Genomic DNA, 15,678 nt, shown 5'->3' with positions numbered 1-15,678 from the left:
TGGTGTCATTTTTCACCTTTAAGAAGCAAATTTGGCTTCTGCTTGTTCATCCTGGTGCATAGACCAGTTTTCAGTTTTGTTGGTGAATGGTACCACGAATGCCCCAGTAATGGGGGCAGTGTGAGGTGGGCAGGGTGAGGAATTTACAAGATGCTCTTGGGTGTATTCCTGCTCTGCTTTTTTTTGACAAACTCATTCCTTTTAACCTACCAACCTCTTGGGGTAAGGTTTATCCTGAGTGCTGCTCTCTCCTCCTTTTGCTAGATTAAGCTGATGTGGGTCTGAGGTCCAGCTGGGACAAGGAGCAGAGATGTTTTACAGAGTGAGAAGTGCTTTGCACTTGCAGTCCTGGCTGGATCAGGCAGTTCTGAGTGCCAAGGAGCCACGTGAACCTCAGTTTTGACAGCTTGGCTGAAGGAGTGAGATGATCTTGTGTTAATTAAAGCTCTCTTTAGCTGGTCTGAGGCCCCAGGCACTCACAGTGCAGGAAATCTTCCTGCCCTGGAGTACACAAGTTAAAACAGGCAATACAGGTTGTCAGTGTGTGGATTTTCTCTCTTCACAGACAAATTTTGAAGTGTTTTGTTCACAAACATGAGTGCAGTACACTTCCCAGGAATCAGATTTGATCAGGGCTCAGTTGTAGGCAAGGTCTGGGTGTGGAGGACTGGATATAGTTCCCAGACCCCCAGCCTTATTTCCATTGTGTGAAATAAGCACTTTATCTATCCCTGTCCTGGTTTCTCACAGCCAGAGTGAAAGGCATAAATACTTCACTGCTCTGTTTAGATAACAATTTTCCAGGAACAAAGTCAATGTGACAATAAAACATTCATACAATACTGGTGCAATGCCAGCAACCAAAGGTCTGGGTACAACTGGCAGTGTGGTAGCACTAGAAGTGTTTTGTGTGCTTCTCTGTATTAAAATGTACTTTTTTACTGAGGTCTGGACTTTAAAACAAAATGGATGACTCCCCTTGATGACTTTTGTGTAACATGAAAAATTAATAACAGGGGTAAAGTATGAGAATTTTAAGTGTTACAAGAATTATGCTTTGGCATTTATACCACTAAAGGCAGAAGTTGTTTTAACAGTGAGCTGAAGGGATCTTTTAAATCATGTTTTTTTTCTTTTTTTTTCAGGGAATGTGACCAGGAATTGTACAAGCCAGGGCTGGTCAGAGGTGTACCCTGCACCCTATGCTGTGGCTTGTGGATATGACTCCAACAGCACTCCAGGAGAAGAGGTTTGTAAACCTGAATAATCAAGATTTAACAGAGATCAATATCAGAATTTTATCATCCTCCCATGCCAAATTTTTCCCATTCCCCCTCTGATTCCTCAAGAGGGAGAGATCCTCTTGGAAGCAGAGTTCAAAGGTTTGGTCAAGGAAATGATCTTCCTTTTGATGTCACAGATTCATAGAATTATGGAATGGCTTGGGATGGAAGGGAGCTTCAGGATCATCTCATTCCATCTCATCACCTTCCACTAGAGCAGGTTGTTCCAAACCTGGCCTTGAACATTTCCAGGGATGGCACATCCAAAATTTCCAGCATCTGAGAAGATCAGACCATTGTCTGTGTGATGCTCACACATAATTTCAGTTGTTTTATTTTCCACAGTACACTTTGAAACAAGCCCTCACTTTTATATTGATGCTTAAGTAGATATGGTGATTCCAGTCTTTTATGGCAACATTAGCATCAAAAGCTCTTAAGGAATAAAAATTATGTTTTGCAGATCTCAGCTGGCTAAATATCTAGAACATTGTAAGGAACACACATTCTCATGAAATTTTACTAAAGTTTGATGGAAAATCCAAAAGTTCTCTGGGATTTGTTTGTGTATTAATTAGCAATCACTGGCCTAGGCAGAATTAGCTTTACAGAGTATAGTCATTCCACAAGAAGGAGTTTGTTACTGGTTTGCTCCATGCTGAGACATGAAGGGTAAAGTCTAAAGAGGATGACAAATGTTAGAAGCAAGATTCACCTCACCTAACTCAAAGTTCAGCATGTAATCTACACTAATCACCTGTGGCAGCCCCACAGTCAACAAGAAAAAGCTTATGCAAGAAAAGTGATATTTCACTGGAATCACATGTTGCAGTGTTTATATTTTTATTTAATAGGTTAATATGTTTGTATTAAACCCCTGCCCATGGTTTTTTTTGTTGTTGTTTAAGACATGCCTCAGTGTTAGTGAATGTTTGGGAATTCCTGGGACATGCTCTGGCCACCCAATGGGTTGCAGCATTGCTGGAGTGCCACGTTACCAGGAGAACCTCTATTGTGTGCTTTTAATTCTTTCTTAATTATTTTCCTTTGATTTCCACAGTTTTTTTTCCTGCTGTTAAAGTCCAGTTTGTGTGAAAGTTGGCTGAGGAGGGTGAACATGCAGCAGCAGCCTGTGAAGAAGAATAGATTTTTGTTTTGTTGTTGTGGTTGAATTGGCAGTGAGTTTGGGGAGCAAGAAGTAAAGGGAATAGAAAAAATCTAGAAAAAATCCAGCAGGCTGTACAGGACATGAGGTTCAGGAAAGGCTGATAAGCTTCCAGGAGTAAAGCACTTCATGAACTTTTGGTCCCAGGTCAGAAACAGCAAGCAAAAATATGAAAAATAAATAAAGGCAGTGTGTAAGGTTTTAACTGTTAATTCTGGCAGTCCCTAAAATATCAGATGATGATTTGGGGCTAGATGACATGAACCCAAAAACACTTGTCTCCTGAAAGACTGACTACATATCAGTATTTCTCTTTTTTTCTCTCAAAACTGTACGTTTTTCCCATTGCCAACCAAGGGACAAATGTTGAGGTTGCTGAATAGAAACCAAGGAACATAAATCTTAGTTAATGTCAATTTAACACCTACCTCAAATAATTGTTATTATCACACTCCTGTGTAATTAAGCAGAAGCTTTTAGAAGTCAAAGAGACAATGATGAAGTTGCCTGATTTCATCCTGTAAATCAGTGAGCCATCCTGGCACGCATTGCCTTCACTTATCTACAGCCCTTCCTTTTCTAATAAGAATGTTTTATAATCTGAGTGAAATTTCAATTCCATTTGTGATCTTGGGTCAAATTCTCTGCTTTGAGATCTCTAAAACAGGAACCAGTTGTCACTAACAAGTGCAGTGGAGAGTGAGAAATCATTATGTGCTGTTTCCAGAACTGAGATGACCCCATGTCCTGCATTAAAGCTGAATGCAGAACCATCTCTCCCTGCACAAGAAGGATCAGTCACCATAAAATATGGTGGGGGAAAGCAAGGATTTGCTTGTTGTATAAAACTAGGAACTTTCTGTGTATAACTTTTTTCTGCTCTCCTAAATGAAGTGTGGGACCTCTTCCTCTTACAGTCCCCTACCATGAGCTCCTTCTTTGTGCTGGCCAAATCTTTTGTGAAACACTTCTGCTCTGGTGCCATCAAAAATAGAGATAACAAAGATTAAATCAACAGGAAGGTGTTGACTGCTTTAATTAGAAAAGTCAGAGCTGCCTTTGGGATCCCAAACTCCAGAAAGGTTGGAAAGAAGATTTTTTCTTGGGGGTGCTGGTGAATGAGAGGCTGGACATGTGCTGACCAGAAATCCAGTTGTATCCTGGGCTGATCCCACAGCCCAGGGAAAGAAGGGATTCTGCACAGCTTTATCTGGGCAAGACCAGGCAGATAAACTGTCCTGAAACCCTTGAGTCATCTATTCAGAGTGACCCAAAGCTCTCAGTGCTGTGATTGTGAGGACAAGGTGCTTTAACCACATGTGGGATCTGTGGTTGAAGATATGACTGGTGTTATCTCTGAAAACTCTCATTTTAACACTCCTCCAAGCTGGCTTGTGTAAATGCTAAAGGATTGCAACTCATCCCAGATTCACTGGTTCTGTAAAGTACCAAATACTTGTCAAAGCCTGTGAAAATAGCACTAAAAATGTCAACTCTCAGTGTTACAGAAGAGCATTTCTCCAAACAAGGTTGGGTTTAGATTTTCTGTCTAACCTGCTCTTTGTGGTTTTGGTTGTTTGGGTTGTTTATAGAAAATGGTGTCAAGGAGGGCAGAGGAGGGTCAATCAAGAGCTGGAAAAAAAAAAAAATTTCCATAAACTGAGTTAGAATCTCATAGAAACATAGATTATTTTCTTTATAGTTAAATGCCTAAATAATTTGACCTCTGGATCCTTCTTTTTCTTTTTTTTTTTTTTTAAAGCTGAAAATCAAAATCTATTGATTTAGAGTGTTGCTAGAGAGCTTTGGAGAGCTTATTTGCCCATTTTATTTAGACTGAGATCCCCTGTTGCATCTGAGCCCTGCGGTGCTCTGTGCCCAGAGATTCCCTCTGTGTGCTGCCAAAAGAGAAAAACCATCAACCAATTTCCAACTTCACACATAAAGTGAGAACCTTTTAATCTTTCACTTGCCTGCGCACAGTGTAAATTCCACAAAAGCAAACCAATTTCCCAGTTCTGCCCTCAGACCTCCTTAATAAAATCAGTCTCACCGCCCTCCCCACGTCAGACCCAGCGCCGCGCGCTCTTTAGCTGAACATTTGTCACTCCTGTTCCACGGGGTTTTAGGCTGTAGCTGTCTCTGCAGGTGTCAAATCAGCCTCATTCCAGCAGGAACCTTTTCCTTGTGTGTCTTTACCCCGGGTTTGGAGTGTCTGTCATGATCCACTCAACCCGAGCAGGAGTCGTGATGGTTCGTTCGACCGCAGGGTGCAAGAGAAAAAAAGCAGACACTCAGGTTTTATTCAGCAGCAAGCAGCAATACAGTTTTGTGATAGAAGAGAGAGAGAAAAAAAGAGGTAAAGAAAACAAAGTAAAAGGCGAGAGAGAAAGGATGGGATGTAGCTACCAACAGAATGGATGCATCCTCGTGGTCATCCGATGAAATGCGCCTTCAATCTGTTGGGGAGAAAGAGATCTCAGAGTGTCTTTAGGAAAGTCACTTTTTATAGTCCTTTTCCAAAGTGAGTGGCCTCTGGCCATAAGGTGGGGAGATTTATGGACTGTTGTATGTGGAGATCATTGCCCCAAGAAACAGGAGCAGGAACAGGGTGCTATTAGCAGCACCCTGCTGAGAGCAGCATGCCAAGGCAGCACCAGGCACAACTACAAACAGCATCCACCTCAGCCAGGCCAGAACTCAGGTCCAGAGTGGGCAGTGGGGCTGGGCTCTCAGGCTCTGATGATGGTCGTGAGGCAGATCAGAGAAACTTCAGAGTGACTCTGAAGTGCCCAACCCTGCTGTACCCAGATGGATTCTCAATGCGCCGCTCAAACACCGCCCGCGCCACGGGATGGCATTTCAAAGCCTGAACGAGTCAGAGGTGTTTCAAGAGAATGGAGGATGATTTCCTTGTCCCACAGACAGTGATGCTGATTTTAGGAGTGCCTTTTGGAGCTCTCTGAAAGCCCTGTTTCCTTTCTTTCACACCAGCAAACTGCATTCTACGGGACGGTCAAGACCGGCTACACCATTGGGCACACCTTGTCCCTCATCGCCCTCACGGCTGCCATGATCATTCTGTGCCTCTTCAGGTAAGGCTTTGGCACAAAAAGGCACAGGGAAGGGCATGACTCAAGGGCTGCTCATTCCCAGGCTGTACAGGCTGTGAGTGTTACAGGAAGATGCCTGAGATTTCTGTCAATCTGAAATAGGGCGTCGGGTTTTGAATTTCTCTGAACCAGAGATGGGGCAACTGAGAGGAGTTTTAAAACATTTTTATTCCATTTTCAGTCTCATATGAAGGTTGAGACAATACAGATGTTATGATTCATGCCATCACAATCAGAAGCCAACTATTTCCTAATTACAAGTGTTTCCTATATCTGCTTTTGTCACATCCTGCTGTCAAATGCATTAAAGCCAATCATTTTACATCACCCCTTGTGGGTTCTACTGTAATGCATCTTTCATAGTTCTATTTCTCCAAAGTATGTAGTCTTATTTGCAAAGCCATCCTTTGAAACTTTTTTTCTGTCTCCATTTCTCTCTCAACAATATTTGTCTAATCCCATGGTATTTCTAAGTCAGCATTCCTTATCTCCAGGTTTGCACACAGGTGCACACAGTGTGAGCCTTCTGTCAGGCTCTAAGAACTCTACAAACCCATTTCCCACACTGGGGAGGAAGGTTCCTTCTTCTTTCAGTGTCAATGTGTTTTGGTGTGTGATTTGTGACCTTTGTGTGACAGTTGTAACCCAAATCCAATTATTTAGGTGGATTCATCTCACCAAAGGCAGATCATTCTGTGATGGATCTCTGTTAGAGAGTTACAGTCCACAGAGTCCTAGTCAGAATGTTGGACATGGATACCATGGAATTTCTACCTGAAGGAGGTGTTCAAAATAGTATCCAAAAATATCCAGGACCACAGAATCCCAGAGTGGTTTGGTTGGAAATTATTTCAATTATTATCTCATCCCAATCCCTGCCATCAGCAGGGACACCTTCCACTATCCCAGGTTGCTCCAAGCTCCATCCAGCCTGGCCTTGGGCACTTCCAGAGATGGAACATCCACAGTTTCTCTGGACACCCTGTTTCCTACCAAAGTTTTTCCAAAAACACTTTCTGCTGCCACTCTATGACAAGACAGAGACACCCAGGGCCATTTAGACTTGCTGGTGTCCCTGGGATATGCACAAGTGTGGTCTTCAGGACACCCAGGGCCTCATGGATGGGCAGTCTGCAGTTCACCAACTGCATTAGAATCCCAGAAAATTCATTAATTCTTGCTCTCTGTTGTTTGTAATAGATTCAGGCATCTAAATTTGAGTGGCTCCAATGAAGAAGTCTGCATATATGTAATCTCCTATTATAAATTAATTTATGTAAAGGGACATCAGCAGGAAGCAGACCTGTGGGAGATGGAAGAGCCCTTTGGATGAGGTTCTACCTCCTCATGTAAGAGCACATTTTCTAGGGCAACTCTCACACCAAGCCTGGCCTCACCCTTCAGGAACTTTGCACTTCTCCTCCCATGTGCTCTCCCCACTCCTCTTACAGTGGAAGAATCAATCAGACACATGCAAATCACCTCCACAAGGTGCAAGATACCAAGGCTGGTGAAACCTTTGAGAATTTTGTTTTTCCTTCCTGGGAAACAGCTTGATTTGACTTGCCTTTGCCTGCAGCCTCAGAGGACTCAGCCCAGCCCCATTATTTTGTCATCATGGGAGATTAGGAGCACAACCTCTGCCAGTGCACAGTGGCTCATTAAGAGGTGGTAATTTGATTGTGCTGCTGAGTGAGGTCTGGTGTGGTTCTGGTGTCTGCACAAAGCACCCTTTTCCAGATTATTAGGCTTTTCACTTTATCAGATATAAAGTTTCTCTTGAAATAAAGCTCCTGCTTGATCCCAATTAATCTTCCAAATATTAGCAGGCAAGGGATAGAAAAACTCTGGTGTAGTTCTCAGTATCATTAACAAACAGTAATTTTTAAGTGAAAATATAGTTCATATTGCTCCAGAAAGCCTGTAATATGTGTTAATTCTGACAACAGATGCTAAGAATTTATTTGCCTGCTTGAAGACACATTTTACTTTGAAAATAATTATTGTAGCAGAAACGTTCTGTAGAAAACAGAAAGTTTATCATGAGCACAGTCTGCTCAGTCAAAAACATTTCTTTTCCAGTGGAGAGCAGTGGGGTGGACCTGTTTTCTGTCATCCTGTGTTTTTTCCTGTTTTTCTGAGGATTGAAAAAGCAGCAGTACTGCTGCAGATACGTGGATTGCCACATTCTGTGGAATTGAAGAGGCTTAAGTGGATTTGTGGTGATGTTCATCAGACCAGAGCCTGTCTCAGGGTTTCTAATGTTTAATTGGGACTCTGTGTCACGGTAGGAGAAACATGTAAATATAAAAATAATGCTTTGGAGAAGATTTGCTATTCAGAAACCTTTCATTTCTTCCCAACAGAAAACTACACTGTACCCGAAATTACATTCACATGCACCTCTTCATGTCCTTCATCATGAGAGCCATTGCAGTTTTCATAAAGGATGTCATCCTGTTTGAGAGTGGGGAGTCTGAGCACTGCTTTGTGAGTTCAGTAAGTAGCCTTGCACTTTGAAATTTCCACCTCATTGTGTTGCCCCTCTTCAGCAATGCACCAAAAATCACCTTGCAGATGCATAGGAGGTGTTACTTTGGGAAGATTTCAAATCCTTTCCTCATTTAAAAAGTAAAAATGGTCCTTTTTTCCTTTGATTGTTGCCATTTGATGTTTATGGAGAAGGGGTAAATTGATTATCACAGTCCAATATGTATGTATTTATAATTTATATATAAAAATTATTCTTTCTGAAGTTGTACTTGATGGTTTTAGAGGTCTTTTTGAACCTTAAGGATTTTATCAGGTCAAACCCACAAGTGATGTTGTACAAGATTTTGGGGCTCCTGTCAGTCCTGTGTCCATCTCCCAGCTACATGCTGATTTCTTGGATTTCCAGGTCAAAGGAAATTTGTGTTTAGGGATTCAATGAAACCTTTTCCTTCAGTGAGGGCAGGAGCCAGATCCAAATTCACATAACTAATTTTATTTTCTATGAAGTAAGTACCTGCACGTGACCTAGGTGTGTGTGTAGTGCATCCACAGATATTGGGCTGTAATTAATCTGGAGTCTGGAGTTCCTGGAGCCTGGATTGCTCTTCAATCCTTTGGGAGGAGACACCTGCATGTGGGTGATTCTCTGGGCTCCAGTGAGCAGATCCCTGCAGGACTTCAGGCAGGAAATCCATGTGCAGACATCATCATCCATTTTTTATCTGAATCAGTAACCCACACACTCGCTGTCTGCAACTGTGAGATTTCCCTCCTGGGGTGATAAATAAGGGGAATAAAGGAGCCTGGGTTATTTTTTTGCCTTTCCAACTCAGTGTTATCAGCTGGAGCAAACATTGAGGAGGGAGAAGGGATGTTTATCCAAAGGGCCACACTGACGTCAGAGGACACCAGTCATGAATAAATCTAGGCAGGAAATTGAAATCACCAATATGAAGAGATGTGATCAGAAGTTATCCAGGGGAAAAAAAAAAAAAAAAGAAAAAGGAAAACAGGAACCCTCCATAGTAAATTCAGAGCATTAGATGAGCTGCTTGATGATAATAACAGGGGCTGGGCACAGCACTCCAGCAGATCCCTCTGGACCTGTTTTTATGTCATACAGCACCAGAAAAAAAATATTCTCTTTTCCATCCACCCAGTTTCTTCCTTGCTAGCTGGCTTTCCTGTATCCCTACCCTGAGTCCTGTCCCTGCTGCTATAATGATCTTTCTGCTTGAGCATCTCTCAGTTGAAACCCAGAGCAGCCTCCTCTCAGCTTTTCCCAGGAGCTGTGTGCAGTGTGATTTGTTCCCTTTGGAATGTCCCTGTGTGCTTCTTCCTCCCTGTGATTCACCAGGATCTGTCCTCTTGGAATGGGATTTTCTTGTAAAGGTGCATGAATGGGTAGAAAGACATGGGATAAATTGCCACAGATTAATTGTCAGTGCAAATTGGCAGAGGAACCAAGACAGGAGTGTGAACCAGCCTCTCATCCCTGTGGGAGTTTGCACTGGATTTTGCTGGGTCAGGAACTAAAGCACAGTTGCAGAAAGCTGAGTGAGAAGTGTTTGCTTCTCATCCATCCAAAACCATTTCTGGGTGTAAATACAGAGTTTTCCTGCAGGATCCAGAACACCTGCACTTTCAGGTAGCCCCATGGCTACAACATTTTTGTTTCTCCCCATCAGAAGATTTTTGAGTTAATTGCCTGCTCAGGGTGAATGGTTGGATGATACATTACAGTTATAGAATTATGTTAGTTAAGTTTGTGCTTTGAACTTTCAGGATAAAGCTTAGCTTGGGAGCCCTGGTGCTAATTGATATATTCAGGATTTCACACACAATTCACTGAAGGCTGTGTAAGTACTGGCTGCATGTGGCCTTGAGCTCATTCAGTCTGGGGAGAGATTTGAACAAACAATTTGCTGAATGCTCTCACTGCTATTCTGGTTTAGAGCAGGGCAAACCCAGAGCAATAAAAGTGTTTCATTAAAGGAGAAAATACCACACTTGGTTCCTTTAGGGAATGAAAGGGTAAAGATATCCCCTTCCAGAACAGATTTAGGGCTATAAAATCCAAATAAATAGAAACCTCTCCCAGCACTTCTGATGAAGGAACCAAAGTCCTCAATTTGATATTACCTGCTGCAATAAGAAGACTTTAAATTATGTTTTGTGCTCCAGGCACACAAAAATTTATAAAGCTCTCCACCAACAAATGTGTCAATGCTTCAATCAAGTAGGAACTCCAACACAGGGGGATGTATATGTAATAAAAACCTCTTTTTAATAGGCTTTACTGCATTTTCACTTCATTTTACCTAGTTTGGGACACTTCAGATATGGTGTTAACTCTGCACCATTTTAAACTCAAAGTGCCATTGATTTCAACATGAACAAACACCCTAAAAAATTAATTTATTGAGCATTTCTACGGGCCACAGTGCCTGAGAATGTGCCTGTAAGCATTTCAGGGCCAGTGCAGCCAGAATTTGTGATGAGCATCACTGAGCCTTGGGGTGAGGCAGCACTGGGTGATGTTTGCAGTGATCTGTGGCATCTGTAGCCTCCTTGAGTTCCTTGGTCCTACTTTATGCATAAACTCATTCCTGGGTCAAGGAAAATATTGCTGCTTGAGTCAAAAAATCAACCTGTTTTCATTGGGCAGAAACCCTGAGTTGACAATCAGGGCTTGTTTTTATCACTAAATAGAGCAGGGTTAAATTATCTTTAAACACAGAACCTGCACAAGGTCCCACACCAAGTAAACTCATAAATGTAAATGTCCCTCACTCCTTCTCCTCTTCCCAAGTATCCAAATCTGTTAGGTTTGTTTCTAGGCTCAGTGTGGGTCACTTGGCTCATGGAGAATCCTTAGACTGACCTCTTCCAAAAGTAGATTTTGTGGGAATTTCCAGTAAGAAACAAAAAAAAATGCTTCAAGGGCCTTGAATTTTCTGGAGGGGTGCAAACAGCAAAGGGTGTGATGGCCACATACAGACACAAGGTTTAGCTCAAGGAGACCAAACCCACTCCCTCCCTCCCTCTCATAAAGTATTTGTGTAGCTTTTGAATTGTAATTATCCATAACTGAATCATCCTATTGGCTTAAATGGATTAAAACCAGGCACCAGCTCACCAGAGTGTGTTTGTCATTTGGGGCTTTGAGCACTTGGATGTGGAGATGATCAGGCTCAGAGATCTCTGTGCAACCACCCACTCAGAATTCTTCAATAAGTTGGTTTTGACTCATGCAGGTTATGTTCTGTCTCACTGATTGGTTATTTCTTTCAGAAAACTCACCACTCGTGGCTTTGTTGGATCTGCAAATTGTTCACAGTGTGTGAAAAATGGCACTGGGTTGCAGTCTGGATTTGTCTTCAGTATTTCTGTTGTTTTTTTTATTTTTCTTTTTTTCCCTTCCTCCTTAGAAATTTTAGTTTTTCACACTGATTTCCTTAGGTTAATGCCCTTCCCTCTTGGCATTCCCACAATTTATCTTCCCTTTTCCTTCTCTCCCTGGAGAACACCCTGTAGAAAACAACAGTCAAAACAACAAATGTGGCAGAAAGATTGAGCTGAACACTTCAATTGTTGTTTTATTTAATTTTTTGTGGGTTTAGGGATAGGTTTTGATATAGTTTCATTACTGTCATACCTGGATGGTACAATAATGATGAACCACTTACATTTCCAGCCTTGCTGAAGACAAAGCCAACAGTTTGCTGTAAACAAAGATCAGGTTCTTCAGATTAAATTCTGCCTGACTTTTTTTCTGAGCTCTGCAAATTTGCCCTTGCTGGAAATTCAGCCAAGGGAGATCACATCATTTATCTTTTCCTTTTTGTATTATTCCAGAAAAACAAAAAAAAAATTCCAACACAAAATTTGTAATTTGCAAAGCAGAGTGGGAGTTCAGAAGTTGAGAATTTACATGCTTGTCTCATATTTTCAGAGTGGAAAATTGGTGGGTTTTTTTACTTTAATTCCCTCAGAACAAACTGATAACAGCTACAGGCCCCTAAATGAATTTTATTTATGGAATTTGAAGACAGATACATTTTCATTTCCAGCAGTGAGGCTACTCAGATGTGTGGGAGCACCACAATTTGCAGGCTGATGGAGAAATGCAACAGTGGATGGTTTTTTATGCACTTGTGTTAAAGAAAAGCAAAAAAAAAAAAAAATAAAAAAAGAAGTCAGTTGTTTCCTTGGGTGATATCTGATGATCACTGCTACAGCCTAAGGTTTACAGCAAAACAGAAGGGAAGGAAAAAAAAGAATAAAGCAAAACAAAAAACCCCAAACAAGCCCTAGAGAAAGGTCCTGTGAATCATGCAAAAGAACAGAAAGAAAGCAAAGGGAAGGGATGGAGGGACCCTGGAAATAACCAGGAATGGAGGCAGAACATCAGACTCTGGCAGAGCTCTGGAGAAGAATTTTCTTTACTTGAGTGACTCTATAATCTTGTGCCACTATCATGGGCTGGCACCTTAACACACCACAGTCACCAAAAAAGGAGGAAAATGGGAAAAGTGTGAGGAAGGGCTTTATTAAAACCCCCATCACCTTTTCTTTTGAGTTGCTGCCTTGTGGTTGCCTTGGCTTATCACTGAAGATGTGCTGATGAGTGCCACTGGTGAGATTGATGAGCACAAAGCAGGCACAGTTAACCCACTTTACCAAGATAATTCTATTTTTACATCTGAACTCAACTGACACCCAGGTTAGAGCGGCCAGAGCTAATCAGCATCTCAGAAATACTCACAAGCCAGCTCCCAAAAATCACACAAGAATTCCTAAGGGACAAAATAGAAAGGCTGAGTCCTTCAAGGCTGGCAGTTACATAACCCCTGTTAAAACCAGCAAAGAGAAATTCTTAAATAGCCTTGAGGATCACAGTCATGGGGCTTAAAGTGCTTCTCATGTGAAGGAAAGCAGATACCAGAGTTTCTGCCTGAATCCAACAGGGCAGTGCTGGATTGGAGAAGCCTGCATGGGAAGTGGGCAAGGCATGAAGTGCAGCCATGTGCACCACATTTTTAATCCATGTAAATCCATGTAAAAATCCATGGTGGAGCTCCATTTGTTTAATACAAAATTCACTGGTGCAATTCCATTTGTTTTAATACAAAATTCTCTGGTGCAACTCCATTTGTTTAATACAAAATTCTCTGGTGCAACTCCATTTGTTTAATACAAAATTCTCTGGTGCAACTCCATTTATTTTAGGCAGCGCCATATCAGCCCTTGCCATGCTTTGCACATGAAATAGAGCAAAGTCTCTATTAACTGTCTCATGTAACTTCTTTGTGAATCCTCACCTCATCCCTGGCAGTGCCCAAGCCAGGTTGGATGGGGTTTGCAGCACCCTGGGACAGTGGAAGGTGTCCCTGCCCATGGCAGGGGTGGCACTGGTTGATCTTTAAGGTCCCTTCCAACCCAAACCATTCAGGGTTTCTGTTTTATAAAAACCTTGCCATTTTCAGCTGGCACTGGGGAGGTGAAAGCACAGAGAAAAATCAAGTTTTTCTCTTTGGATTTCATGTGACTTTGGATTGAGCTCTTTCTACAGAAATAATTCTCTAACAAGGGATACAGTGCTCCATCCAGGTTCATTAGTGGCTCAACCTTTTTGTGGGTGCAAGAGGCACAGGAAAGAAATAGAAATTGATCCAAAAAGCTTCTTCCTGATGTCTCCATTACTGCACAGTTGATGGGAGAAGGAAAGCCTTACCTGACTGAGGCAGGGGAGGTCAGGCTGTACATCCCAGCTCATCCACTTCTGCTTTATGAAACAAATCCACCAGCCCAGACACAACTCCAGGTTATAAATGCTCCATAAATTGCCCAATGAGAGCTGACATGAGGCAAGCATTCCAGGGAATGCTCTTGGGGCAGTAATGGGTGCATGAAAATGCAATGGATTGTGAGCTGAAGGAAAGCTTAAAATTAAATTGAATTAATTAGCCACTGCCAAGGCTTTAGAGGGCACTTGCATAATGTTTCTGGGGTACCATGGGTGCAGAGCAGGAATTTAACAGGGAAAATGTGGGTTTGGGAACTCTTCTCCCTGTGCCTGAGACTGACAGTGAGCCTGAATCCATTTAAATTGATCTGTCTGTACTCTTTATAATATATATGAAATGTTCATCATCAAGACATAAGATTACTATTCCCATGAAGGTCTTTTATTTTTCATAAGTCCTGATAGCTCATAAATTGCTTTAACACAGACTTTCAAACTAGTCCATGTGCTTCCATTGAGAGCCACTTTGCTCCTGTCAAGATGGCCTTTTAAGAATGTCTTGAATCACATTCTTTATTCATATATATTATTCTTAACATCCTACATTTCTGTGCATCTTCCAGGAAGAGCCACCCACTAGTCAGCAATTTATTGTTTGAAATTCCCTGCTTACCGTGTGGTAGGGAGGCAGGGAAGGAGTCAAAGGCACCCAAGTGATTCAGGAGTTTTCTCATTTGAGTATTTGAAGACAATTCATGTCCATTATCAAACATAAACTTTGTGGGGCTTTTTTATTGCCCACCTGTTTGAATCTGGTCTACAACTATAATTAAACTGAGGGAAGAAATTAAACTGATGGCTTTTGGCCAGACAGTCTGGCTTTTGTTTATAATTTGCTTTTTTCTGTTGTTGCACAAAAGGTTGGGTGTGCTAAGCCTGAGTTAACATGAATTAGTTTCTTTTTCTCTTTTTTTCTTTTTCTTTTTTTCTTTTTCTTTTTTCTTTTTCTTTTTCTTTTTCTTTTTCTTTTTCTTTTTCTTTTTCTTTTTCTTTTTCTTTTTCTTTTTCTTATTCTTTTTTTCCTTTTCTTTTACTCTTTATTCTTCTTTCTCTTTTTCTCTTTCTCTCTTTCTCTCTTTCTCTTTCTCTTTCTCTTTCTCTTTCTCTTTCTCTTTCTCTTTCTCTTTCTCTCTCAGGGACACAATTTAGTGGTAGCCTTGACAGTGCTGGATTTACAGTAGGACTCAATGATAATAAAAGTCTTTTCCAAACCAAATGATTCTTTATTCTGTAAACTAAAAGTTAAGTTAAAAGCAGAGCAAAATTCCCAGTGAAAATTGAAAACAAGTGTTTGGAAACCAAGTCCATGCTGACACCTCCATGAAAGACACAGAAATGAATGGGCCATGTTTAGCCATGGACAGAGCAGTTAGATTATAAAACTACTGGGAATTTGACACATGAATTCCAGTGCCACCATGGTGAGATGGGGAATGAACACATTGTGTAACCTGCCAAGCAGAGCAATTGTTTGGTTATTGGATCATTTTTACAGATTTCATTGTGATTTGGTTGAAGTGGATGTCTCATCAGAAGGGGTGGGGTGGGAACAGCTCAAAAGCGATGCAGTCGTGAATTTAATTATAATTATGAATCTCTAAAGTGGAACTTTATGGAGATGTAGAGTTGAGCCAGTCCCTGTGCTGGAAATTCTTAATTTCAGCATCTCCAAAGGAGGTGATACCTGCCCAGTGCTGTCCCATCTTCCAGGTCATGAGTGGGATCTATGAAAAGCTTTTAAAAAAGGTCCAGGAAGCCTCTCTGACCAGGCTGGGGAGGAGATCAGTGCAAATGCAGCACAAGTCACTCAGCAGC

At 41.5% G+C, this 15,678-nt stretch overlaps 1 protein-coding gene across 1 annotated transcript in view; it reads left to right on the top strand.

The window, feature by feature from the left end:
• The window catches only part of VIPR1 (vasoactive intestinal peptide receptor 1), a 95,258-nt gene that overhangs the window by 58,214 nt on the left and 21,366 nt on the right, over positions 1-15,678 (top strand). The window contains exons 4-6 of the mRNA XM_079300511.1: positions 1,146-1,249; positions 5,443-5,543; positions 7,928-8,060. Coding sequence (XP_079156637.1) covers positions 1,146-1,249; positions 5,443-5,543; positions 7,928-8,060 — 338 coding nt within the window. The remainder of the gene's footprint in view (positions 1-1,145; positions 1,250-5,442; positions 5,544-7,927; positions 8,061-15,678) is intronic.

The sequence above is a fragment of the Erithacus rubecula genome (genome assembly GCF_903797595.1).
Source record: "Erithacus rubecula genome assembly, chromosome: 3".
Taxonomy (NCBI): domain Eukaryota; kingdom Metazoa; phylum Chordata; class Aves; order Passeriformes; family Muscicapidae; genus Erithacus; species Erithacus rubecula.
This window is presented reverse-complemented; position numbering and strand designations above follow the sequence as displayed.